General features: G+C 37.5%; 1 protein-coding gene across 1 annotated transcript; it reads left to right on the top strand.

The window, feature by feature from the left end:
- Window positions 1–1255: 1255 nt before the first annotated feature.
- On the top strand, window positions 1256–4800 carry LOC116108472 (disease resistance protein RPP4-like). The gene is made up of 3 exons (XM_031394720.1): window positions 1256–1733; window positions 3944–4246; window positions 4344–4800. The coding sequence occupies exons 2-3, from the start codon at window positions 4025–4027 to the stop codon at window positions 4593–4595; spliced, it is 474 nt and encodes a 157-aa protein (XP_031250580.1). The 5' UTR covers window positions 1256–1733; window positions 3944–4024; the 3' UTR covers window positions 4596–4800.
- Window positions 4801–21594: the final 16794 nt, after the last annotated feature.

Below are 21594 nucleotides of genomic sequence, written 5' to 3'. Positions count from 1 at the left end.
AGTGGGGGACAAACTGTTAGGGCCAAAAATCGTCCTCGGCCCAAATAGATAAACAAGAGCACTGATGAAGAATGACCAGGCCCAATCTTGCAGGGGCCCAATTCGGATTAGCCCTATCTGCTACGAAGTATAATCGGCCCGGACTACATGGACGCAAGCCTCTTAAGCCCTGTCCAATATCTAGGCCCATGGGTGAGCCCAGAGCCCATAGCCCCTTCAACACTTTCCTACTCCTGATCAATCTCCCATTCAAGGTCACCTTCCTATTCCTGATCATTTTCCTACTCGGAGTTACTCTCCTAGTCAGAATCACCTTCCTATTCAGACACTGGTAAGACAGCTTACCACAGCCCTAATTCTTCTAGGGTTTGTATCAGAGTTATACTAGGACTCCTACTTCTACCAGGATGGGGAGACCGGACGACCACTATATAAATAGAGGCCAGCCCTCTCACAAGGGACATCGACATTACACCTTCACACCCAAGGCTCTCTACTTGAGAGTCTCGCTTATTCGCCGTAGTCACAGTCCCCGACTAGACTTTTGGTAATCTCTCATTCCCTAGCCCTCACTATATTAGCCTCTCAGCCTTGCTGACTTGAGCGTCGGAGTGCCTACGGCAAACACCACCCTGGTGTTTCTCGTCCGCTTCACTCGTGTGTTTCTCTACATGTGCAGGTACAACAGATCGCTAGTGGCCTCAACCTTGAGGGATCAGACCCCCCTTTCCATACAGGTAGATTTTTACGTCTACACATCTCACTGCAAAACATTCAGATCTGGATCCATTTGTTAGTTCGGTAACATATATACTTGGGTTTTTCTTTGATTTTATTTTAATTTTATAATTTTATGAAAAAAATTAGCACCTATATTTCAAGCATGCTGAATATGTAGTCAAATTTGGTTAAAGATTTACCGATATTTATAGTGTCTCAAAGTTGTTTCCAGTAGCTAGAGTGTCAGATCTAAACTTCCAAGGCTAATTAAAAGGTAAGTGGTGCCTCTATTGTTTCCTGGATTCTTTTTCTGTTTTTATTTTTGTTTCTCTCTTTATAAACTACTTATTCACATGTCTTTCAAATTTTAGATGGTAATTATATTTTTAGAATTACTAGGAATATTAATGAATTATTTAATTTTTCAATTACTTCAATTTAATTTCTAATGAAGTGTTTTTTGATTGACGAAGAATGTCATTAATATCCTATCTACTTAAACGGTACTGAAAAGCATTTCATCAGTTGATGTCGATGGCTAGTTCTTTCTCTTCCACCAACAATCCTTCAGAGGAGTATGATGTCTTTCTTAGTTTCAGAGGCGAGGACACCCGCAACGGTTTCACGAGCCATCTCTATGCGGCTTTGTGTCGTAGAAAGATTAATACTTACATCGATGACCAAATTGTTAGAGGAGATGAAATTTCATCATCTCTTTTGAATACAATTAAAGCATAAAAAATTTCAGTCATCGTTTTCTCAAAAAATTATGCGTCTTGGTGTCTCCAAGAACTCGAACAAATCCTTCAATGCAAGAAAATAGAGGAGCAGATTATTATACCAATTTTCTATCACGTAAATCCATCAGATGTAAGGAATCAAACTGGGAGTTTTGGAGATGGATTTGCTGAGTTCCAGAAACGTACTAAGGAGAAGTCAGAGATGCTGCAGAGATGGAAGATTTCTTTGAACGAAGCAGATAGTCTAGCTGGCTGTACTATAAACGATCAAAAGTAAGTTTTAATTCCCTTAGATTTCTAAACTCTTGCATAATACTTCACTTTTGGCAATTCTTTTAGTAAATTAAACGTATGCTAACGGTTGAATTGAATAAAACCTAAACACACACACACACGCACATCTACAGATTTTTAACATGTAGATGTTGGTTTTTCTGACTATTGGTTTTTTTCACCAAACCAATAAAATGGTTCCTTTCAAGAAAGAAAATTATTTATTAATTGGAGATATTTATTAGTTTCTTTGATAAATTATTAGTATTCATTATATTGGCTATTAGAATGAATTTTTTTTCTTGGTATCCGTTTTGATTTGTTTATATGTACTTCTAACTAATTAAAGTTTTTTTTTTTTTTTTTTTGATTTCTAGGTTTGAATCTAAACTTAGAGATGATACTTTGGATGATATATTGATGAGAATAAATAAATTGTCTCCAAGTGATTATATGGATCTGGTTGGAATAGAATTTGCCATAAAAAGAATAGTCTTTGTTGCACAAGGGATCAAATGGTGTTTCTATAATAGAAATTTGGGGCATAGGTGGTGTAGGCAAGACAACTATTACCCGTGTTGTATTCAACAAAATTTTGAGTCAGTTTGAAGGATCCTATTTTGCTGAAAATGTTAGGGAAGAGTTAGAGAAAAGTAGTAGATTAACTCGCTTGCAAAAATAACTTCTTTCCACAATATTAGAGGATAGAGATCCCAATATAGGACTCACCTTCACAAGAAAAAGACTTTAACATAAGAAGGTTCTCATTGTTTTTGATGACGTGACATCTTTATAGCAAATATAAAATTTGATTGGAAATCTTAATTGGTTGAGCTCAAAAAGTCAAATTATCATAACAAGGGATAAACAAGTGTTGAGAAATTGTGGAGTAGATGATGCTTATATATACAAGGTTGAGGGATTGAGAGAGAAGGAAGCTCATAAACTTTTTAATCAGTATGCCTTTAAACAAGACTCTCCTACTGAAGATCATATGGAGCTATTGAACAAAGCAATTGCATATACCAAATTTCTTCCTTTGGCTCTTAAAAGTGTTGGGTTCCTATTTGTTTTCCAAGGGAAAAGAATTTTGGGAAAGTGCAATAAATAAACTAGAAAAAGCTCCTCCTTCGGATATTCAGAGGGTGTTAAAAGTTAGTTATGATGGACTAGAAAAAGAAGAGTTTTTAGATATTGCATGTTTCTTCAAAGGGGAACATATAGACTCGGTAATAGAAATCCTAAATTCTTGTGACATTTCTGCAAAGCAAGGAATACAATTTCTTATTGACAAGTGTCTCGTGTCTATGACATACAATAAAATAACAATGCATGATTTGATTCAAGAAATGGGTAGGGAAATTTCTCAGGATGATACTTGCAAACACATTTGACTATGGCATCATATGGATATCTTCAAAGCATTTAAAAAAAAAGAAGGTAGCTTCGAGAGCGAGCTTAAATTTTTATCCAAATTTTATATTAATGTCTAGTTTAAGAATATCTAATGAGATATCATGTTATCTTTTTTATTATTATTATTTTTTTGTCATTATTTTCTGTCTAATAAAGTCTAATGAGGTTTGCCAAAAAATAAAATATTATATACTATCAGATTATGTTCTATTTTTCCTTAAAACTCAAGCTTCTATATTTACATTTTTTCCTTTGGTAAATTGTTTATTGTTATACAATTAATTATTTCCTTTCACGTATTGTCTCAGTTTCCTAGTTCAGAGTTTATATCAAAATTATGTCTTTGATTCAAAGAAAGCATAAATACATCATATATGTTCTATCTTTCATATACATAGTCTTACTTTTCAAAAACTAATATTATTATTGTTTTTGTTTTTGTTATTATTGTTTTTGTTTTTATTATTATGTTATTGTATTGTTATTGTTATCCTATTTATTTTATTTCTAATAATGAAATCCGTAATCTTTATTTGTTTTAGCAAGCTCAATATTTCTATTCATTAGACTATTTGTTCGTAATTGATTCATAATTTATTTTTAATAAAAAAGTAAGTTTTTTTTATCTTAATTTATGTATGAAGCTTAAATTAATTTGATTAAGCTAACACTGGTGGTTGATAAACATTAGCTTAATTAATTAATTTGATTTATTGGGAGTCTTTTACCATTAAAGAAATTAATTTAAGCTTTTGTATCTTGTATGCTAATTGATCATCTCTTTTGACTGTTAGGGAATTGAAGTAGTACCAAGCATAAACTTGGACATATAAAAAATACGCAATGCAGGTTTAAATTGTCATGTTTTGTAAAAGATGGATAACTTAAGATTCTTCAGAGTATATAACTCAGAATACCAAAATAATTATGAAGCTAAGTTGGATGGTTTTGAAGAACTTGAATCCTTTTCCAATGAGGTAACATTCTTCGGTTGGAATAATTGCCCATTTAAATCACTGCCATCGAGTTTTCCTTCAGAGAGTCTTGTTACACTTGTTATGCATGACAACAAAGTTGAACATTGGAATGGTGTTCAGGTATGTATTTTGGTATTTGTATGGTGGTCTTTCTGTTGAAAATTATAAAAATACAAGGCACTAATTTGAGTTGATCATTTTGTTTGTTTTCTTACAGGATCTTGTAAATTTGAAATATGTTGATCTTAGTTTCTTCAAACACATGACAGAGATTCCAAATCTCTCAAGAGCCTCAAATCTTCAAAAATTGATTTTAGAAGGTTGTTCAAGTTTGTCGGAGATCACTCTGTCTTCTATTCAAAATCTCAATAAGCTTGTCGCGCTAGATCTAAGAGATTGCAGAAGGCTTATTAGTTTACCAGATGCATTCAATCAAAGTTTATTGATCTCAGTTTCTACGATAATCTGAAGATAGCTCCAAAGGTCTCATGTAAGGTGGAAGTATTACATTTAACGGGAACTGCAATAAAAGAATCACCCTTCATTGAACATCCATCTAGACTAGTTGAGTTGGATCTTTCAGTATGTTCATCACTTGAGAGCCTCTCAAGCAACATTTGTAAGTTGAAATTTCTCAAAGAGCTTAATCCTGAGGCTTGCTCCAAATTGGAAAGATTACCCGATGACTTTGGAGATTTAGAAGCTTTGGAGATTCTCAATAATAATGATATAGTCATAAAAGAAATACCATCATCCGTTTTACGCCTGCCAAACCTTAATACTTTATTCCTAAGTCGAGATAGTGATGAAGCACCGTTGAATTGGGTAGTGAATTCTTCATCAAGTTTGAGCTCTTTGGTATCACTTTATTTGGATAATTGTCGAATCACCAAATTACCTAACAATCTTGGACATTTTTTTTTTTCTAGAAAACTTATATCTAAGTGGAAATTTTTTTGAGAGCATACCAGAAAACATCAAAGGGCTTTCTAAGTTGTACTTCCTAGACATAAGTAATTGTCGGAGACTTCAAGTTTTGCCAGAGCTTCCAACGGGTGTAAATGTGGTAGCATCTGACTGTTCATCCTTGCAATCAATATTAGATCCTCATTTCTATTGTTACCAATTGTTTTAAATTGGATTAACTAAAATTCTTCATGAGGTATCTCTTTTGATCTTGTCTCTCTCTCTCTCTCTCTTTTTGTTTTGTATGATGTTAGTTGTTTTTTTAAAAGTAATAGTAAAGAAAAAATAAAATCTAAAGTTAAAACCATGCTATGATGGGATGATTTTCATTTTCATTGTTACAGGAATCTTGTCGAGAATTTTGTGCTAATATTTGTTTACTTGGAAATGAAATTCCAAAGTGGTTTACCTTTCAAAATACGGGATCTTATATAACTCTTGATCAGTCACTAGATTGGCATAATAAAAACTTTCTAGGTTTTCTTTCATCTGCTGTTGTTTGTAGAGAAAATTTCAATATTTGGCGAAATTACTATGCTACCTGTTACTGCTTGGTCAAAAGTGAAGATGGTAAGGAGCAAATTTATAAAAATTACATTGGATTTTGGGATGATCATGATTATCTCTTCGATAGATTTTGTTCGGATGATATCTGGTCAGATCATGTACTATTCACTTTTCATTCTATAACGAAAAAGGCGTTTGAAGAGTGTAATGGAGAATATCATGAAATTTCTTCTGAGATGAAGTCATTAAATTGTAAAGTGCTTATCAAATTTCATGCTGAAGGGAGAGAGATGAAAAAGTGTGGGATTCATTTCTTGTATGTTGGAGATTATGGAGAACCATTGGAAACATCCAAAAGAAGTGTTGACAATGCTAAAAAGAACGGGAAAGAGAAAGAGAAAGATGAATTACAATCCAATATATTGCAAATTTCAAACTCCATTGATGGTATATGCAGCTTAAGGTAAATAATCAAGATTTATTTTCAACTCAATAATGTTTTCAATTCTTTTAATTTATTTTGTCTAATAAAATGAAATTATATATATATCAATTAGTACTAAATTTTTTCATCTCATGTGGTACATAATTTTACGTGACATTCTGAAGTCATTTGAGATCAAATTTTATATCAAATTTTATGTCAAATGTTGTTTTTGATGTTTGCTTGACTTAATTTGTTTTTAATAGGCCTCGTTTCATGTCAAATTGTCCACTTGATTTAGAGTGTCTAGAAGCACGATATTGGAAATTGAAAAGGAATGCACTCAGAGAAATTTTGAAAAATGCTCTACTAAATTTTTAGCAAAATACAATTTTATGCTTAGAATTTGAAGAGGTCTCTCTCCTATCATTCAAAGTCAATTTTAATTTTAATTTTTGTTGAATAAAAAATTGATGTTAAATTAACAATGCTAGATTTTCTTATTGCAGATGAACTGTGTGAATCCAAAAGGTAGTATGAGTTTCCCAAGAAGTGAAATTCTAGAGTGGCTTAGTGTCGAAACGGTCGTCACGGTCACAAAATTAAACCTAAATACTGTAGTTAGCGGTAAGCAGGGTCGAATCCACAGAGAGAAAGACTAACGACCTAATGTATATTTGAGTTAACGAAAGAGAAATTAGCAAAATGATTGATTAAAACTAAGGAAACTAATTACTTGCAGGAAATTAAAAAGCATCAAATAAATTGCTAACTAAAACACAATATTAAAAGCATTGTCGCTACGGGTTCAGTTTGATTCAAGACCAACTCTCACAATTCCTCTCTCGCTCTTCAATTTTCTAAACCTACAAGGCTAGGCAAATCAATAGAAATATCTCCCAACAATCTAGGCATAATCTATCTTGTCTCTCCGTTGTTTTAGTTACAGATAGATTGGTTAAAGACTATCATTGACTAACCGAAAAATGCTAAACCCTTAAACACCACTAGTTGATACAACGTTAACAGGTCCAATCAACTAATTACACAATAAATGCATTCCTAGTAGAAATGATATTAAACGCTACTACAACTTGATTGCAATCAGTACCGAAGCAATTTAAAGTCATAATCAACATTCAATAATCTCAAACCGACATTCAATTATGCGAAAAGTTATATATCAGTAAACGTTCTCAATGGACATTATCAATTCAACACGTCGAGCATCAGAATAATATTAAAGCATCGCAAACAAAATGAAACGAAAACAAATATAATTTGAATACAAGAAACTTAACCAAATGTCCAACATTCGGGCTCATCCAACTAGTCGAGAGCTGATGAGGAGATCAATGGAGTCAATCTCGATCTCGCCTACACCGTAATAGACAATCGGGAACTTAGCCGCTCATGGTGGTGATGACGAAGGCTGAAACGGTGGAAACGAAGCTGATCATGGCGAAGAGGAGGTAACCGACATCGATATGATGCGAAGAAGGGGCGAAAATGACCAACGAACAGCCCGGAATGCGAACAGTCGCACTCGCCAAAAAATAGTGGTGGAAATAGGATCTGAAGGTACCGATGGAAAGATCTGATGATGGGGAGTTCAGATCAGGTCCTGGAGAGGTGAAAGGTATCTAGAAATGAGCAAGATCTAAGTTGGAAGATGAAGAGGTGCGACGGCTAGATGGCGGATTCCGACGGTTTTTGTGGTGGCTGGAGCTCGGAATGGGTAGATCCAGCCGTGGTAAGGAAGATCAAGTCTTGGGGAGTCCAACCGTCACCAGAAAATGGCCCAACATGGCTGGAATGCGAAGCATCACCGGAAAACGTCGCGTGATTTGCAGTGGGGATGCGTTACCACAGTGGTGATGACGGGATGATGGTGACCGAAGCAAGGGAAAGCCGAGAGGTCACCAAAAAAGGAGATGAAGGGTCGCCGGAGCTTGATCAGAGAAGATGAAGGGTTTTGGTGGGCGGCAGCCACCCAATCTGTGACCATGAACTGCAGTTTTATATAAAATTTGGTAAATTACTATTTAGTCCCTACATGTTTGAAAGTGACAAAATCAACCCCAAGATTATGACAATTTGACCCCTGAATGGCATAAATGAGACAGCATCAACCCTAGAAAATAAATCACATCCTAATATCAACTTACACAATCTCAAATTTCAATCCAAACATGCCAAATTAGTAAGAAAAACTCAAAATATGATTTTTATACATAAATTCATAATTTCTCTGAATTGTCTCAATATAACTTCAATTCAATTACATATGGGATCTTTTTATCAACAAAATAGAGTCACTTTCATGACTCTAACACTTAGCTTTCAAAATGCTAGTTATTATATAGAATTACTACCACGCTCATTCCATCATAAATTTGCCGGTTTTGCTTTCTGCATCATTGTAGAATTCCCAGCTTTGTTAGATTTGGGCCAACCTTTCTTTGTTATCTGTGAGTTGCGTATCAAAGGACTTGATGGTCACTACAATACTGCTGCAATTGGGTCTATACAAGGTTGTTTCGAAGGTGATAGAACTCACTACATAAAGTCAGATCATGTATTCTTGGGGTTTGATTGTGTTATGTGTACTCGTGAAGTTTTTAATGTATGTGGGAATCATTCTGGAGATATGGCCACCATCCGTTTCTATGTTACTAATTCCTATGAAGTAATTATAGAAGGTTGTAAGGTGAAAAAGTGTGGAGTTCGTCTATTGTACCCTCAAGATTTTGAAAACAAATGGGAGAATCCAATAGATCTTTCATTTTTTAAAGAGAAGGCTAACACTCAATGGAAATGACTGTTGTAATGATGAACAACCATCCTATGGCGTTTCTGCCGCACATGATTGGCAATCTAGGAGTTTTGCTACTTCTCTGGATTTGAATTTAATGGTTGGATCAACAGTGATCGATGCAACTAAACCACCCTCCAAGTGATTGAAAATATGCAACTATAAAAATAAGTAAGTTTTCCTTTTACACCTCAGTTTAATTATATGATTAGTTTTTATTAACTCTTGTTCACCTAATGGAATATGATTATGGGATTCTTATAGAAATATAAAATTTAAATATATTTTCAATTTTAGGGTTTCACTTTCTTTTCAGGTGCAAAAGTTTAATGTAAAGAAATATGGGCGCATGCATACATCACAAGATGATTTATGAATACATCACAATAATAAAAATTTTGTTTAAGAGTAAAATGGCCCGGAAACTTCTAGAAAACTTTGAAGAGTAAACTATTAAACTAAATGCTTTTTGGACAAAAATTAAAACGGTTAATAACCTTTAAAGTTAACAGAAAAGTTTTGAAGATATAAATGTCCTTAAACTAAAAGTTAAGGGAAAAAAATTTTAAAAAATAAAAATTAACAATATTTTAGATTAGAAATTATTAGACTTTGATTCAAATAGCATTGTTGGCTTCTTTTTTTTCGAAAATTATTTTCCCGTTGTTGTTGGTTTAAGCAATTTATATCTTAGTTATTGGTTTGTTTGGGCTTTTCAATATTTTTTATAACTTTTGCACATTTTCAATAAATTTTGAAAAAGTTGTACTCAAACTAACAATAGCTGTAAAATAAAAATTAGAGAAACTCAAAGAGAAAAAATAACTTGACGTTATCATAAAGCTTCTTATAAACATCAAAAAATAAATTTATTTTTATTCAAATTTTAAGTTAACAACTTAAGTTATTATTTCCTAAATCAAAAAGCGCACGTTTGACATGCGACATAGCATAGTACTAGAGAGACTGGATAACACTAAATAATGCAATCTTGTGTGTGACAAAACTGCATATCTTTAAATAATTATGTGAAAACTAATATTTATTATGACTTAGAATAATATGAAGTTTAATTCAAATATATAAAATGCAATCATTTTGGAACAAGTAGAGTTGATTATGATCATTATGTTTTTCACTAACTTAAAATTCTGAAATAATTTTGTTGTTAATCATAAAGTATTATCGATTTTATATAATTTTGTTCTTAATCATAAACATATTTAATATGCTAGTAATTGTTTGTTAATTGCTTATTTTAAAAGATGATGGCCTTTAAAGTAATCTAATATAGAATCAAATTGATTTATTTCATATATTTAAAAAGGACATTATGTTTAATTTTTGTTCGAACAACATTATAATTAATTCAAATATGTTAAAATAAATTGAAAATAAAAGACCAAGAAATGTGGTACCATAAACATATTCCTTTTATAAAACTATTTTTTTACAAAATTTTTATTAGAGTTGTTTCTGTTAAATGTTTTATAGGTTCAGATTCACAAAACCTATTTCATTATTAAAATTTCTTTAAGTCCCTCTGGATAGTTGATGCCACTAAATTTCATACCGTATGCTCACTAAAAGTATAAAAAATAATTTATGTCTTGATCGGTGAATTGTAAGAATATAATTTATTTGTAAACATAACTATTTCATGAAACAATGACTTTGAGATATGCTGTTAAAAAGTTGGAGAACATGTAAGTGTAATTTGCTGTCCAATGCACTATTTTCAGCTTTAGTAGAATTCATATAAAATATAATTCGAACCAAAATCGTATGCTGTAGAACTTATGCTTCAATTCAAATGCTATTATGTGTAAGATTAGTTTGGGATACTTTTATTATTCATTAATTTAGTTTGGGATATTTAAAAATTGAAAGGTTTGAGTTGTGTGTTTCCTTTTACTAAAATTTTTTCTTTATGCTCTATTTTGTAGTCCACTAAAACTCAGTGGAAATGCCTGTTGTAACGATGAATTACAATCGTGTGCCCTTTCCGCCACACGTGGCTGGCAATCTAGTTGCTTTGATTCTTTTGATTTGAATGAAATTCCTCATCATTCGGTTGGATCAACAGCGAACAGTGCTACAATTAAGCCAGGCTATGCTGACTCTAATGTGGTACAGTCAAATGGAAGTACTTGCTGTGATGATGAACCACAATCTTGTGGCATTTCCACCACACGAGATCGGAATTCTAATAGCTTTATTTTACTGGATTTGAATCAATTCCCTGAAGATTTTGATGAATCAATGGTGAATGTTGCAACAATTAACAGAAGTGGCTGTTTCCATGATGAACAACAATCTTGTGGTGTTTCCACCACATATGATTGGCAATTTAGTAGCTTTACTTCTCTGGATTTGAATGAGCTCCCTCAAGATATTGTTGAACCAATGGTGAATGTTGCCACAATTAGCTGAATTGGCTACGGTTATGATGAACAACAATATTGTGGCATTTCAAGTAGCTATGATGGGACATCTAGTAGACTTACTACTTTGGATTTGAATGAATTCCCTCAAGATTTTATTGCATCCATGGATGATGTAGCCACAATTAATGAACCTCAACCTATCTCTTGCTTTTGTTTTATAAATATACTAGTAAGTTCTGGCTCTAAATTACTTCTTACTTTCTATCTATCTAATTTTGCTCTATATTATTTATATGGAAGTGACTAACTGTAATCAAGATCTATATTTCATAAACTAATTATATTCTTTATTGTCCAATAGGTGAGGAAGTTAAAAGAATATTTATTCCCTTGAGAAGAATCGGTTATATGTATTATGTACGAGGATGCTACATAGTTTTCTGGTAATATAATTATCTATTTTTAAATTAGAGAACTCTTTCCAATATGAAAATATGTATATTATTTGCAGACATTGTCTTAATTCGTTAATGCCATTGGATCCAAATGTTATAGATATTTATGGAGTAGCTGACTTTAATGCTGTGTTTATTAGTTAACTTTGACTTAATATTTGAATGTTATGGCATAAGGAGGTTACTCTCTTTTTGAAATTTACTTGACTTTTATCGCGAAGAATAATAATTGATTACAGATATACCATTTTAAATGTGTACTGAGAAATTGCATGATTGCAATTTTTTATTTTGTTTAGTAAGTCCTTACATTTACAACTTCAATCGTTTAAGATTAAAGTGGAAAACAAAAAAACTCAATTTCAATAATTTTTCAAAGTGGGTTAGTTTCTTTTAAAAGAAGAATAATGATTTAATTGAAATCTAGAGAGATTCGCCAACTTTTTAAAGTGTTCCTCCACATCACATTTGCACTTTCTCGTCTAAAGTGTTTTCTAGTGTGTAAGAAAATTATATATTTCCTGAAAGAAGATTGTGAAGAAGAAATATGATGATAGTATAATTGAGTTTAAAAAGGGAAAGTAAGAGAAGGATACTTTGGGATAAAGTATAACATATTTATAAATTAATTTCATTGAAAGACAGGTTTACTAACAGATTTGGTAAGGATCCAATTTGATGATGATGATGAGCATGCAGGCTGTTGTGACATTTCTTTTTCTACTCACTGATGAAATTTATAATTTTCCCAAAATCTCTCTCTAAAGTATCTTCTTTTCTTATCTTTTTTCTTTTTTCATGAATTGATCACTTTGAGTTATGGGAGTTTTGGAATGAATCTTCCTCATGCTGTTAAAAAATAAGCAAAAGAAGTCATCATAAAAGAAATTAATTATGATATCCTTTGGAAAACAAGAATTTTAAAGTTAATTTATAGTCGGTAGACATATCTCGAGTTAGTTAACTCTACCAATTGATGAATTTTTCGGCTTGCTTATAATGTTTCATAAAATGGACATTACATTAAATAGGCCAATTTTGGTATTGAAAACTTAAAATAATTTATTTCATTTTTTTTCTAAATCCTAAAATAAGTTTTATCTATGATTAAAGAACATTCTTTATGTAATGAATAAAAGAAAATTGGTTGATTTCATATGTTGCTCTGTAATCCAAATACTCAGTACATTATCAATATTGTTCACTACAGAACATAACAAACTTTATAAATTAAATTAGTTGAAATTTTGTACTCTACAACAAATGATATTCACTTCGTAAATTTTATCTATGATCATCTTCTTAGGGAATCAATCAAACCTTTTTTTGCATTTTATGTCCAAAAGCTACGGGTCTCATCAATGAGGGTTCAAATGAGCTCCAAAATTTTGTGCTCTCAAAAAGGTTAATAGGGTTTTGCGACCACAACATGATTTTTTCTTTTCTTTAATTATATAATAATATTTTTTTTCCTTTTTTAAATAGAATATATTAAAACATCAGTTAATTAAATAATTATTATTGAAAATTTATTTTTGTAACTTACAAATTTTTTTATTTACATAATCTGTTTATGACATAATTTGAATTTCAAAAACTAACCCCAACCTGGATTCGGGGAATCCCCTTGGGCTTCCAGGCTGGGCCCGTGTCCATCCCTATGTCTATAGTCTTAACCCAACGTACATTGCCCGACAGGGGAATTACATTGAAATTAAGTAAAAATCAATTATATTAAAATACTCATCGTTGTATGATAAAACAATAACTCATCAATAGAGAAATTAATTAATTAATGTAATATTCATGAAAATATGAATATTAAAATTAGCTCACGGCGTGAAACAAATTTGGCAGCATATATATCTAAAACATTTTCTTTTTTTATTATGTTGAGTAAATCCTTATTATTATTTAATAAGACTAAAATAATCATGAATTGATTATTGATATATATTAGATTATGATTAATGCATAAGTTTGTCTTCGTCTCTTTCCCTTGTTTACTTATTGGAATTGAGTATAGAATTAGAATCACATGCATGATTAATTCCATAAAGTCATAAGTAAAGGGTTCCTCCCTAATTCTTGAGATAGGAATCCTATAGATTTACCTTTTTTACCCTATTTTGAATTTAAATTTTCTATTTTTTCAAAGATTTTTATTTTAATGTTTATTATTTTATAATTCAGTGATTATAAAAATGGGATTTCATGGAGTTGACCATTGTTGACTTGTCGTTGACCACCATTGAGTGGTGTTGAACGGATGTTGGCTACTGTTGACCGAACATTGACAACTATTGATTTGCCGTTTCTTGCATTGACTGGTGTTGACCGGCAATAAAATTTTGATTTTTTAATTAGAATAACTATATTAAAAGTAAAAAATAAATAAATTAAAAAATATAGTATTAAATTTTTTATTATTGTTTGTATATTTAATTAGTTTTTTATTATTATTTACATAATTAGTTTTTTAATTTATTTAAACATATAATAATAATTTTCAACTTATATAGAATTTTAGTGGTGAAGGTATTTTTGTCCGCATACTACACATTTGATTACATTCCCTCAATATTTCATGTTATAAGAAAACAATGGAATCATAATGTATTCTATTATTGATTTATTATTCAAATATATATACATTTCCATTTCAATGCACTTCCAACACAAACATGGCCTTAAAGTATTGTTAGGGCCAAAAATCGTCCTTGGCCCAAATAGGAAAACAGGACCACGACCCAATCCCAAGAGGCCCAAGCTAGATTAATCTCATTTGATACGAGATATGACCTGCCCAAACCATCTGGGCACGGGCCTCCCAGTTCCAGCTCACTTCCTAGGCCTATAGGCGAGTTCAGAGCCCACGACCCCCATTGATTAGTTTCCTGTACCTGTTCAATCTCCTATTCAAAGTCACTTTCATACTCAAAGTGACTTTCCTGTTCAGATCACCTTCCTATTCGGACACTGGTAAGACAACTCACCACCGCCCTAACTCCCCTAGGGTTGTATCAGAATCATACTAGGACTCCTACTTCTACCAGGATTGGGAGACCAGACAGTCACTATATAAGCAGAGGCCAGCCCTCTCACAAGACACATGACATTACACCTTCACACCCGAAGCTCCTACTTGAGAGCTTCACATCACCGCCGTAGTCACAGTCTCCGACTAGACTTCCGGTAACCTCTCTACTCTCTAGCCCTTACTATGCTAGCCTCTTCAGCCTTGCTGACTTGAGCGTCGGAGTGCCTACGAGAAACACCACACCGGTGTTTCCCGTACGCTTCATGCGTTTGTTTCTCTACGTGTGCAGGTGCAGCAGATCGCTAGTGGACTCAACCTCACGGGATCAGACCCCCCTTCCATACAAGTAGATTTTTACGTCCACAGTTTGGCGCCCACCATAGGGCCTCTAGCAATCATTCGGCTCAACGAACCTTGCTACGTAGAGGAACTTTCCATGGCTGACAACTTTGACAACGCTAACCCTGGCCTCGAGGCCAAACTGAAGGCTCTGACCGCCCTCATGCAACAAAACTCGGGCAAGGTAGCCGCACTGAAAGCCGAGAACAATGCAATCTGGACCGAAAACACATCCATCAGGGCAGAAAACTAGTCTCTTAAGGAGAAGGTGAGTCAATTCTATGATCTAGAGTTTCTGGCTGGCCAGGCACACCCCAATCGGTTCCGCGCCCCTGTTCCATCCATGCAACCTCTACACACACCAGAGCACCGACCTTTGGTCTTTGGTAAAAGGCCACGTCCGTTAAACTCATCGGCGGTCGACGATTCTGTCCTGACACATGGAGATAAAGATACGCCAACAGAACATCATTCAGCCGACCCATCCCAGCCTCAAGACCAAGACAATCCAATGACGGAAAGCCTGAACCCGCAAGACCAACCCATTCTTACCGTCCCACCTTACCTCCAGCCAACCTTCCTAACACAAACCCCATTCGGCTCGGCTCGGCTCACCCTCATTAGTTGAATGGCCAAACCAAACAAACCACAGCACTCGAGCCCATCCATCTTGACGGACCGAGTGACTACCAAATGACTCCCCTGACCATTCATGTAGGGCAAAACACCAGAACAATTACCATGGGAGTCATCCAACCAAAAGGAATGAATGAAGATCCAGGCTACCACGGCGTGCACGAAACAATGAATCACCAAATCACACTGCGCGGGATGGTCCAACGGAATGTGCCGAAAATGATTGCAAAGGTCGACCCAGTCAAGCGGGATGACCTAGTGGCGTCCCCTTCTCCTATGGAATAGGTACTAGCTAAGAGGCTAGCCGAAGTGGAAGCAGTGATGAGACGCATCCCAGGAATGTCGGTCCTAACCAAGAAGAGCAGGCCCTACTGCTACACGGATTCACCCTTTGTGGATGAGATCGCCCTAGCCAACATGCCCCAGAAGTTTACCATCCCCAACATGAAACTGTACAATGGCACAACCGACACCGCACATAGCCTCGTACAAGCAGCAGATGTTTATCGTCTCAATACCCCAACCGCTGAGGGAAGCCTGCATGTGTAAAAGTTTTGGTTCGAGCTTATTCGGCCCGGCACTCCAATGGTACACGAATCTCCCGAACGGATCTATCGACTCATTCGCTCAACTCACTAACACATTTGTGGAATAGTTCGCCAGCAGCAAGAAACTCGAGAAGCTGTTGGTCGACCTATACAGAGTATACTAGAGAAGGGGCGAGCCACTGAGAGAGTATGTCAGCAGGTTTAACAAAGAGAAGTTCTCCATCCCTGCATGTAACCCTGAGACAACCGTAGATGCCTTCAGGAAGGGTCTCCTCCTGGACGGAGAACTATACAAAGAACTTACAAAGCTGGGTTGCACCACAATGGAAGACGCTCTGGCCCGGGCAGTGATCCAAATAAGATGGGAGGAGGATGAGATAAACCGAACGATTCACTCCAGATACGACTCAAGACAGAATGAGAGGAAGCCAGAGCATAGGCCTGCGGAGCACCGCTACCAACCCCGAGCACGTAATACGAGTAGAGTCAGAAAACCATATGATCGCCAGCCAACGAGAACCGAGAGCAGACAGTTCGGATCGAACCAGTACAAAATACCGGATTACAGCCTCAATGTCGAACCAACCCAGATCGCGATTATGAAAGGAATGGGATCCACTGTTAAGTGGTCAAGCAAGCTCAATCCCGAGGCAAGGAGAGACAAGACCAAATGGTACGAGTTCCACGGCGATCATGGGCACAACACCGCAGACTGCATCGCCTTGCGGCTAGAGGTCGCTGCACTTCTAAAAAGGGGACATCTCCAAGATCTGCTAACTGATAAGGGGAAGAACACCATTAGCCACAAAAGTTCAAAAGAACCATCACCACCTCTGCGAGAACCCACACCAAAAGGATTCTGTTCGCTCATCTCCAGAGGATCAGAGATCAGTGGGGTAAGTTACTCATCGACCAAGTGATATGCTAGAACCAACCACCACCATAAAGTCCAGTCCATCAATCCGGTCTCACGGTCACACACCCATTAGGTAATTCAATTTGAAGATGACGAGCCTATGAGAAAGTGGCAAAAATCTTTAAATGTCACCTTGGCCGTTCCTCATCACGATGCTCTAGTCGTCTCCCTGCAGATCGCCAACATCCTAGTGAAAAGAGTATTCATAGACGGAGGCTCTTCAGCAAACATCCTATTCCTCGAAGCAGTGAAGGCTATGGGACTAGAAGAGGAAAACATCAACAGGCGGCCGACACTGCTAGTTGGTTTCAGCTTTGAGCAGAAGTATACTATCGGGGAGATCATCCTCCCTATCTATGCTAGCAGAGTGAACAAACATACCGTTTTTCTTGTAATCGACTGCCCCTCACCCTACAACGTCATCTTGGGCCTACCTTGGATCCACGACATGTGGGTAGTCCCATCTACTTTCCACCAGACGATCAGGTTTTCAACCAAGTGGGGGGTACGAGAGATCAAGGGCGACCCTAAAACTTCTAGAGATTGCAACAAGAATGGCTTCAAAGGTAAGGGTAACTCTTCATAACAATTACAGTCTCATCCAACCCCTCCGATCGAGCCGGATCAACCATCTATGGAAGAGTTGGATGACGTACAGCTACATCTGGGCGACTTTGAGAGAAAGACACACATAGGGTCCCGCCTCGAGCCCTAGACAAGAGAGAAGCTGATAGAATTCCTCAAACAGAACCAAGACTATTTCGCCTGGTCCCACGCCGACATGACCGAAGTCAGTCCGAAAGCAATGGTCCACCAGCTCAAGGTAGACCTAGATCACCCACCAGTGAAGCAGAAGAGAAGGAAATTTGCACCAGAGCATAACTGAATTGTCAATGAAGAGGTCGAGAAGCTACTGAGCAATGGTATGATCAAAGAGGTCCACTACCCCAAATGGCTGGCGAATGTCGTGGTTGTAAAGAAAAAGAACTGGAAGTGGAGAGTGTGCATCGATTTCACGGACTTAAGCAAAGCCTACCTCAAGGACTCATTCCCGCTCCCATATATCGATATGATGGTTGATGCGACTGCAGATCACGAGCTCCTTAGTTTCATGGACGCTTTCTCAGGGTACAACCAGATCTTGATGCACCCGGACGACTAAGAGAAGATAGCCTTCATCACAGAAAGAGGAACCTATTACTATAAGGTGATGCCATTCGGCCTCAAGAACGCCGGGACCACCTACCAGCGGTTGGTCAATAAGATGTTCGCCAAGTACCTCGGAGATACCATGGAGGTATACATCGGTGACATGCTCATCAAGTCACTGATGGCTGAACAGCACCTCGTCCACCTCAGCCAAGCATTCGTCGTTCTCAGGAAGTACAACATGAAGCTAAATCCAGCCAAGTGCTCATTCGGGGTTTCGTCAGGTAAGTTCTTGGGCTACATGGTGACTCAGCGAGGGATAGAAGCCAACCCCGACCAAATCAGAGTAATCCTTAGTATACCATCTCTGACTTGCATCAAAGACGTCCAGCGCCTGGCAGGACGGGTTGCCGCCTTGAGCCGCTTCATTTCCAGATCAGCCGACAAGTGTCATCTCTTCTTCCATGCTCTCAAAAAGTCCAAGAAGTTCGAGTGGACAGCCTCCTGCGAAGAAGCCTTGCAATAGCTGAAAAGGTACTTGACCTCCCCTCCGCTCATCTCCAAACATGTGGATGGGGAAAAACTCTACACTTACTTAGTGGTCTCAGAGACAACCATCTCAGCAGTACTAGTTCGGGAAGAAGAAACGAAGCAGTTGCCGGTCTATTATGTAAGCAAGTCATTCCTCGACGCGGAAACACGGTACAGTCAGCTGGAAAAATTAGCCCTCGCCCTCATCCATGCATCAAGGAAGCTCAAGCCATACTTTCAGTGCCACTCAATAGTTGTACTCACCTCTTTCCCACTCAAGAAGATACTGCACAAACCAGAGCTATCAGCCTGACTCCTGCAGTGGACAGTAAAGCTCAGTGAGTTCGACATATCATACCAGCCTCGCACCGCCGTCAAGTCCCAGGTGTTAACTGACTTCATTGCTGATTTCACCCCGAATACTACCACCCAAGCAGAAAGTGAGTTGTTATGCATGAACGGCAGATCGCCCTCCAAGCGGACTCTCTTAGTGGACGGCTTGAGTAACATAAATGGAAGGGGACTGGGATTAGTACTAATTGCGCCAGAAGGAGACATCATCCAGCGAGCAATATAGTGTGGGTTTAAGTGCACGAACAACGAAGCCAAATATGAGGCCTTCATAGCTGGACTATCCTTAGCCAAAGAAATTGGAGCAAAAAGACTAGAGGTGAAGTCTGATTCCTAGCTCGTGGTCAATCAACTGCAAGGCACGTATCAAGCACGCGACTCGAAGATGACATCCTAGTTGAGCATGGTCAAGGAGCTGTAGGCCCAATTCAATGAGTTCTCCATTGTCCAAATCCCCAGAGCGGAGAACTCCCACGCTGATGCCCTCGCCAACCTCGGCTTAGCCCTTAAATGTTCTTCCCAGTCATCCATCCCTCTATTATTCATGCAGTGGTCCGCCAACTGGAAGGAACAACAACCAAACAAGCCGCCCGAGGAAGCCATGCGTATTGAACTAGTCGACTGTTGGATGACTCCGATAGTGAGATACTTGGAACATGACGAACTCCCAACTGACAAGAACGAGGCATGACGACTAAAAGCAAGAGCCGCCAGATTCACCATACATGAGGACCAACTCCATAGAAAATCATTATTTGGCCCCTATCTCAAGTGCACAAGCCCAGAAGAGGCCCAACGAGTCTTTGCTGAGCTACATGAAGGCGAATGTGGAAACCATGCTAGGGGACGCAGCCTTGCACATTGGGTGATCACTGCTGGATATTACTGGCCGACCATATGCATCGATTCGGCCACTTATGTGAAGAAGTGCGACAGTTGTCAGAGGTTTACTCATGTCTCACACCTCCCACCAAAGCGACTCCATTCCATCCTCACACCCTGGCCCTTTATGAAGTGGGGAATGGACATTATTGGAAAACTACCGATTGCACCTGGACAGCGGGTCTTCATGTTAGCCGTGACAGACTACTTTACTAAGTGGATTGAAGCTGAAGCCTTCGCACAAGTCAGAGACCGAGAGGTAAAAGCCTTCATCTATAAGAATGTCATCTGCAGGTTCAAGATACCAAAGGAGATCGTCACCGACAATGGATCCCAGTTCATCAGTTCAGGCTTTAGGGATTTTTGTGACATATGGGGAATAAAACTGAGCTTCTCAACCCCCCGCAACCCCCAGTCTAAAGGCCAGTCCGAGTCGTCAAACAAGACCATCGTTCAGACTCTAAAGAAGCGATTACAGAAAGCTAAAGGTGTATAGGCAGATGAACTACCCGGAGTCCTTTAGTCATACCGAACCACGGCCCGCTCATCAACGGGCGAGACCCCCTTCTCCCTCAAATACGATTAGGAAGCGATCATCCCAGCCGAAGTATCAGTCCCGTCCACTAGGCTCCAATGGACGGACGAGAAATCAAACAGCCAAAACCTTTGCTAGAACCTGGACACCGTCGACGAGCTACGCGAATAGGCGAGCATCCGCAACGTAGTCTACCAGCAACAGACCGCCCGACGCTATAACCGCAACGTGAGGATCCGTACTTTCAAGATAGACGACTGGGTCCTCCGCAAGGTCTTCCAAAACACCAAAGAGACCAACTCTGGCAAACTTGGTCTCACCTAGGAAGGCCTCTACAAGATAATTAAAGAAGTAGGAAAGAGTGCTTACAAACTCCAGACCCCCGAGGGCAAAGACATCAGCAACAGTTGGAATGCCGTTCACCTCAAATGATACTATTTCTAGGTGAACTTATCTTTTTTCTGTTTTCCTTTTTTATTTTAAAGGGATGAGTGAGCCTATCTATCCACCTCCCCTTAGACAGTCGGCCTCATAGCCAAATATTAATGAAGTATTATTCAGAAATTTTTTGTCTCCAAATCAACTCTGGTCGATCAATTATTTGTAACACCTTCAGATCGGCCATGCTTGATCCATGAAATTGCACCTTTGAATCGACTCTGCTCGATTCACGATTACACTTTTAGATTGGCCCTACCTGATTCACGATTTTGCACCGTCAGATCGGCCTTACCCGATCCTCGATTTCGCACCTTCAAATCGACCCTGGTCGATTCACAATAACACCTTCAGATCGGCGAAGCCTGATCCATGAAATCGCACCTTCGAATCGACCCTGCTCGATTCACGATTACACCTTCAGATCGGCCCTGCCCGATTCACGATTTCTCATCGTAAGATCGGCCCTGCCCGATCCTCGATTTCACACCTTCGAATCGACCCTGGTCGATTCACAATAACACCTTCAGATCGGCCCTGCCCGATTTG

This window comes from Pistacia vera, unplaced genomic scaffold (assembly GCF_008641045.1).
Source record: "Pistacia vera cultivar Batoury unplaced genomic scaffold, PisVer_v2 Contig566, whole genome shotgun sequence".
NCBI lineage: Eukaryota > Viridiplantae > Streptophyta > Magnoliopsida > Sapindales > Anacardiaceae > Pistacia > Pistacia vera.
Note: the sequence above shows the minus strand (reverse complement) of the source record. Positions and strands in the feature narration are given on the sequence as shown.

Coding starts and splice junctions, on each gene's coding strand:
- LOC116108472 (XM_031394720.1), top strand. CDS start 4,025: ATGGATAACTTAAGATTCTTCAGAGTATATAACTCAGAATACCAAAAT. Junction 4,247..4,343: donor AACATTGGAATGGTGTTCAG/GTATGTATTTTG, acceptor GTTTTCTTACAG/GATCTTGTAAATTTGAAATA.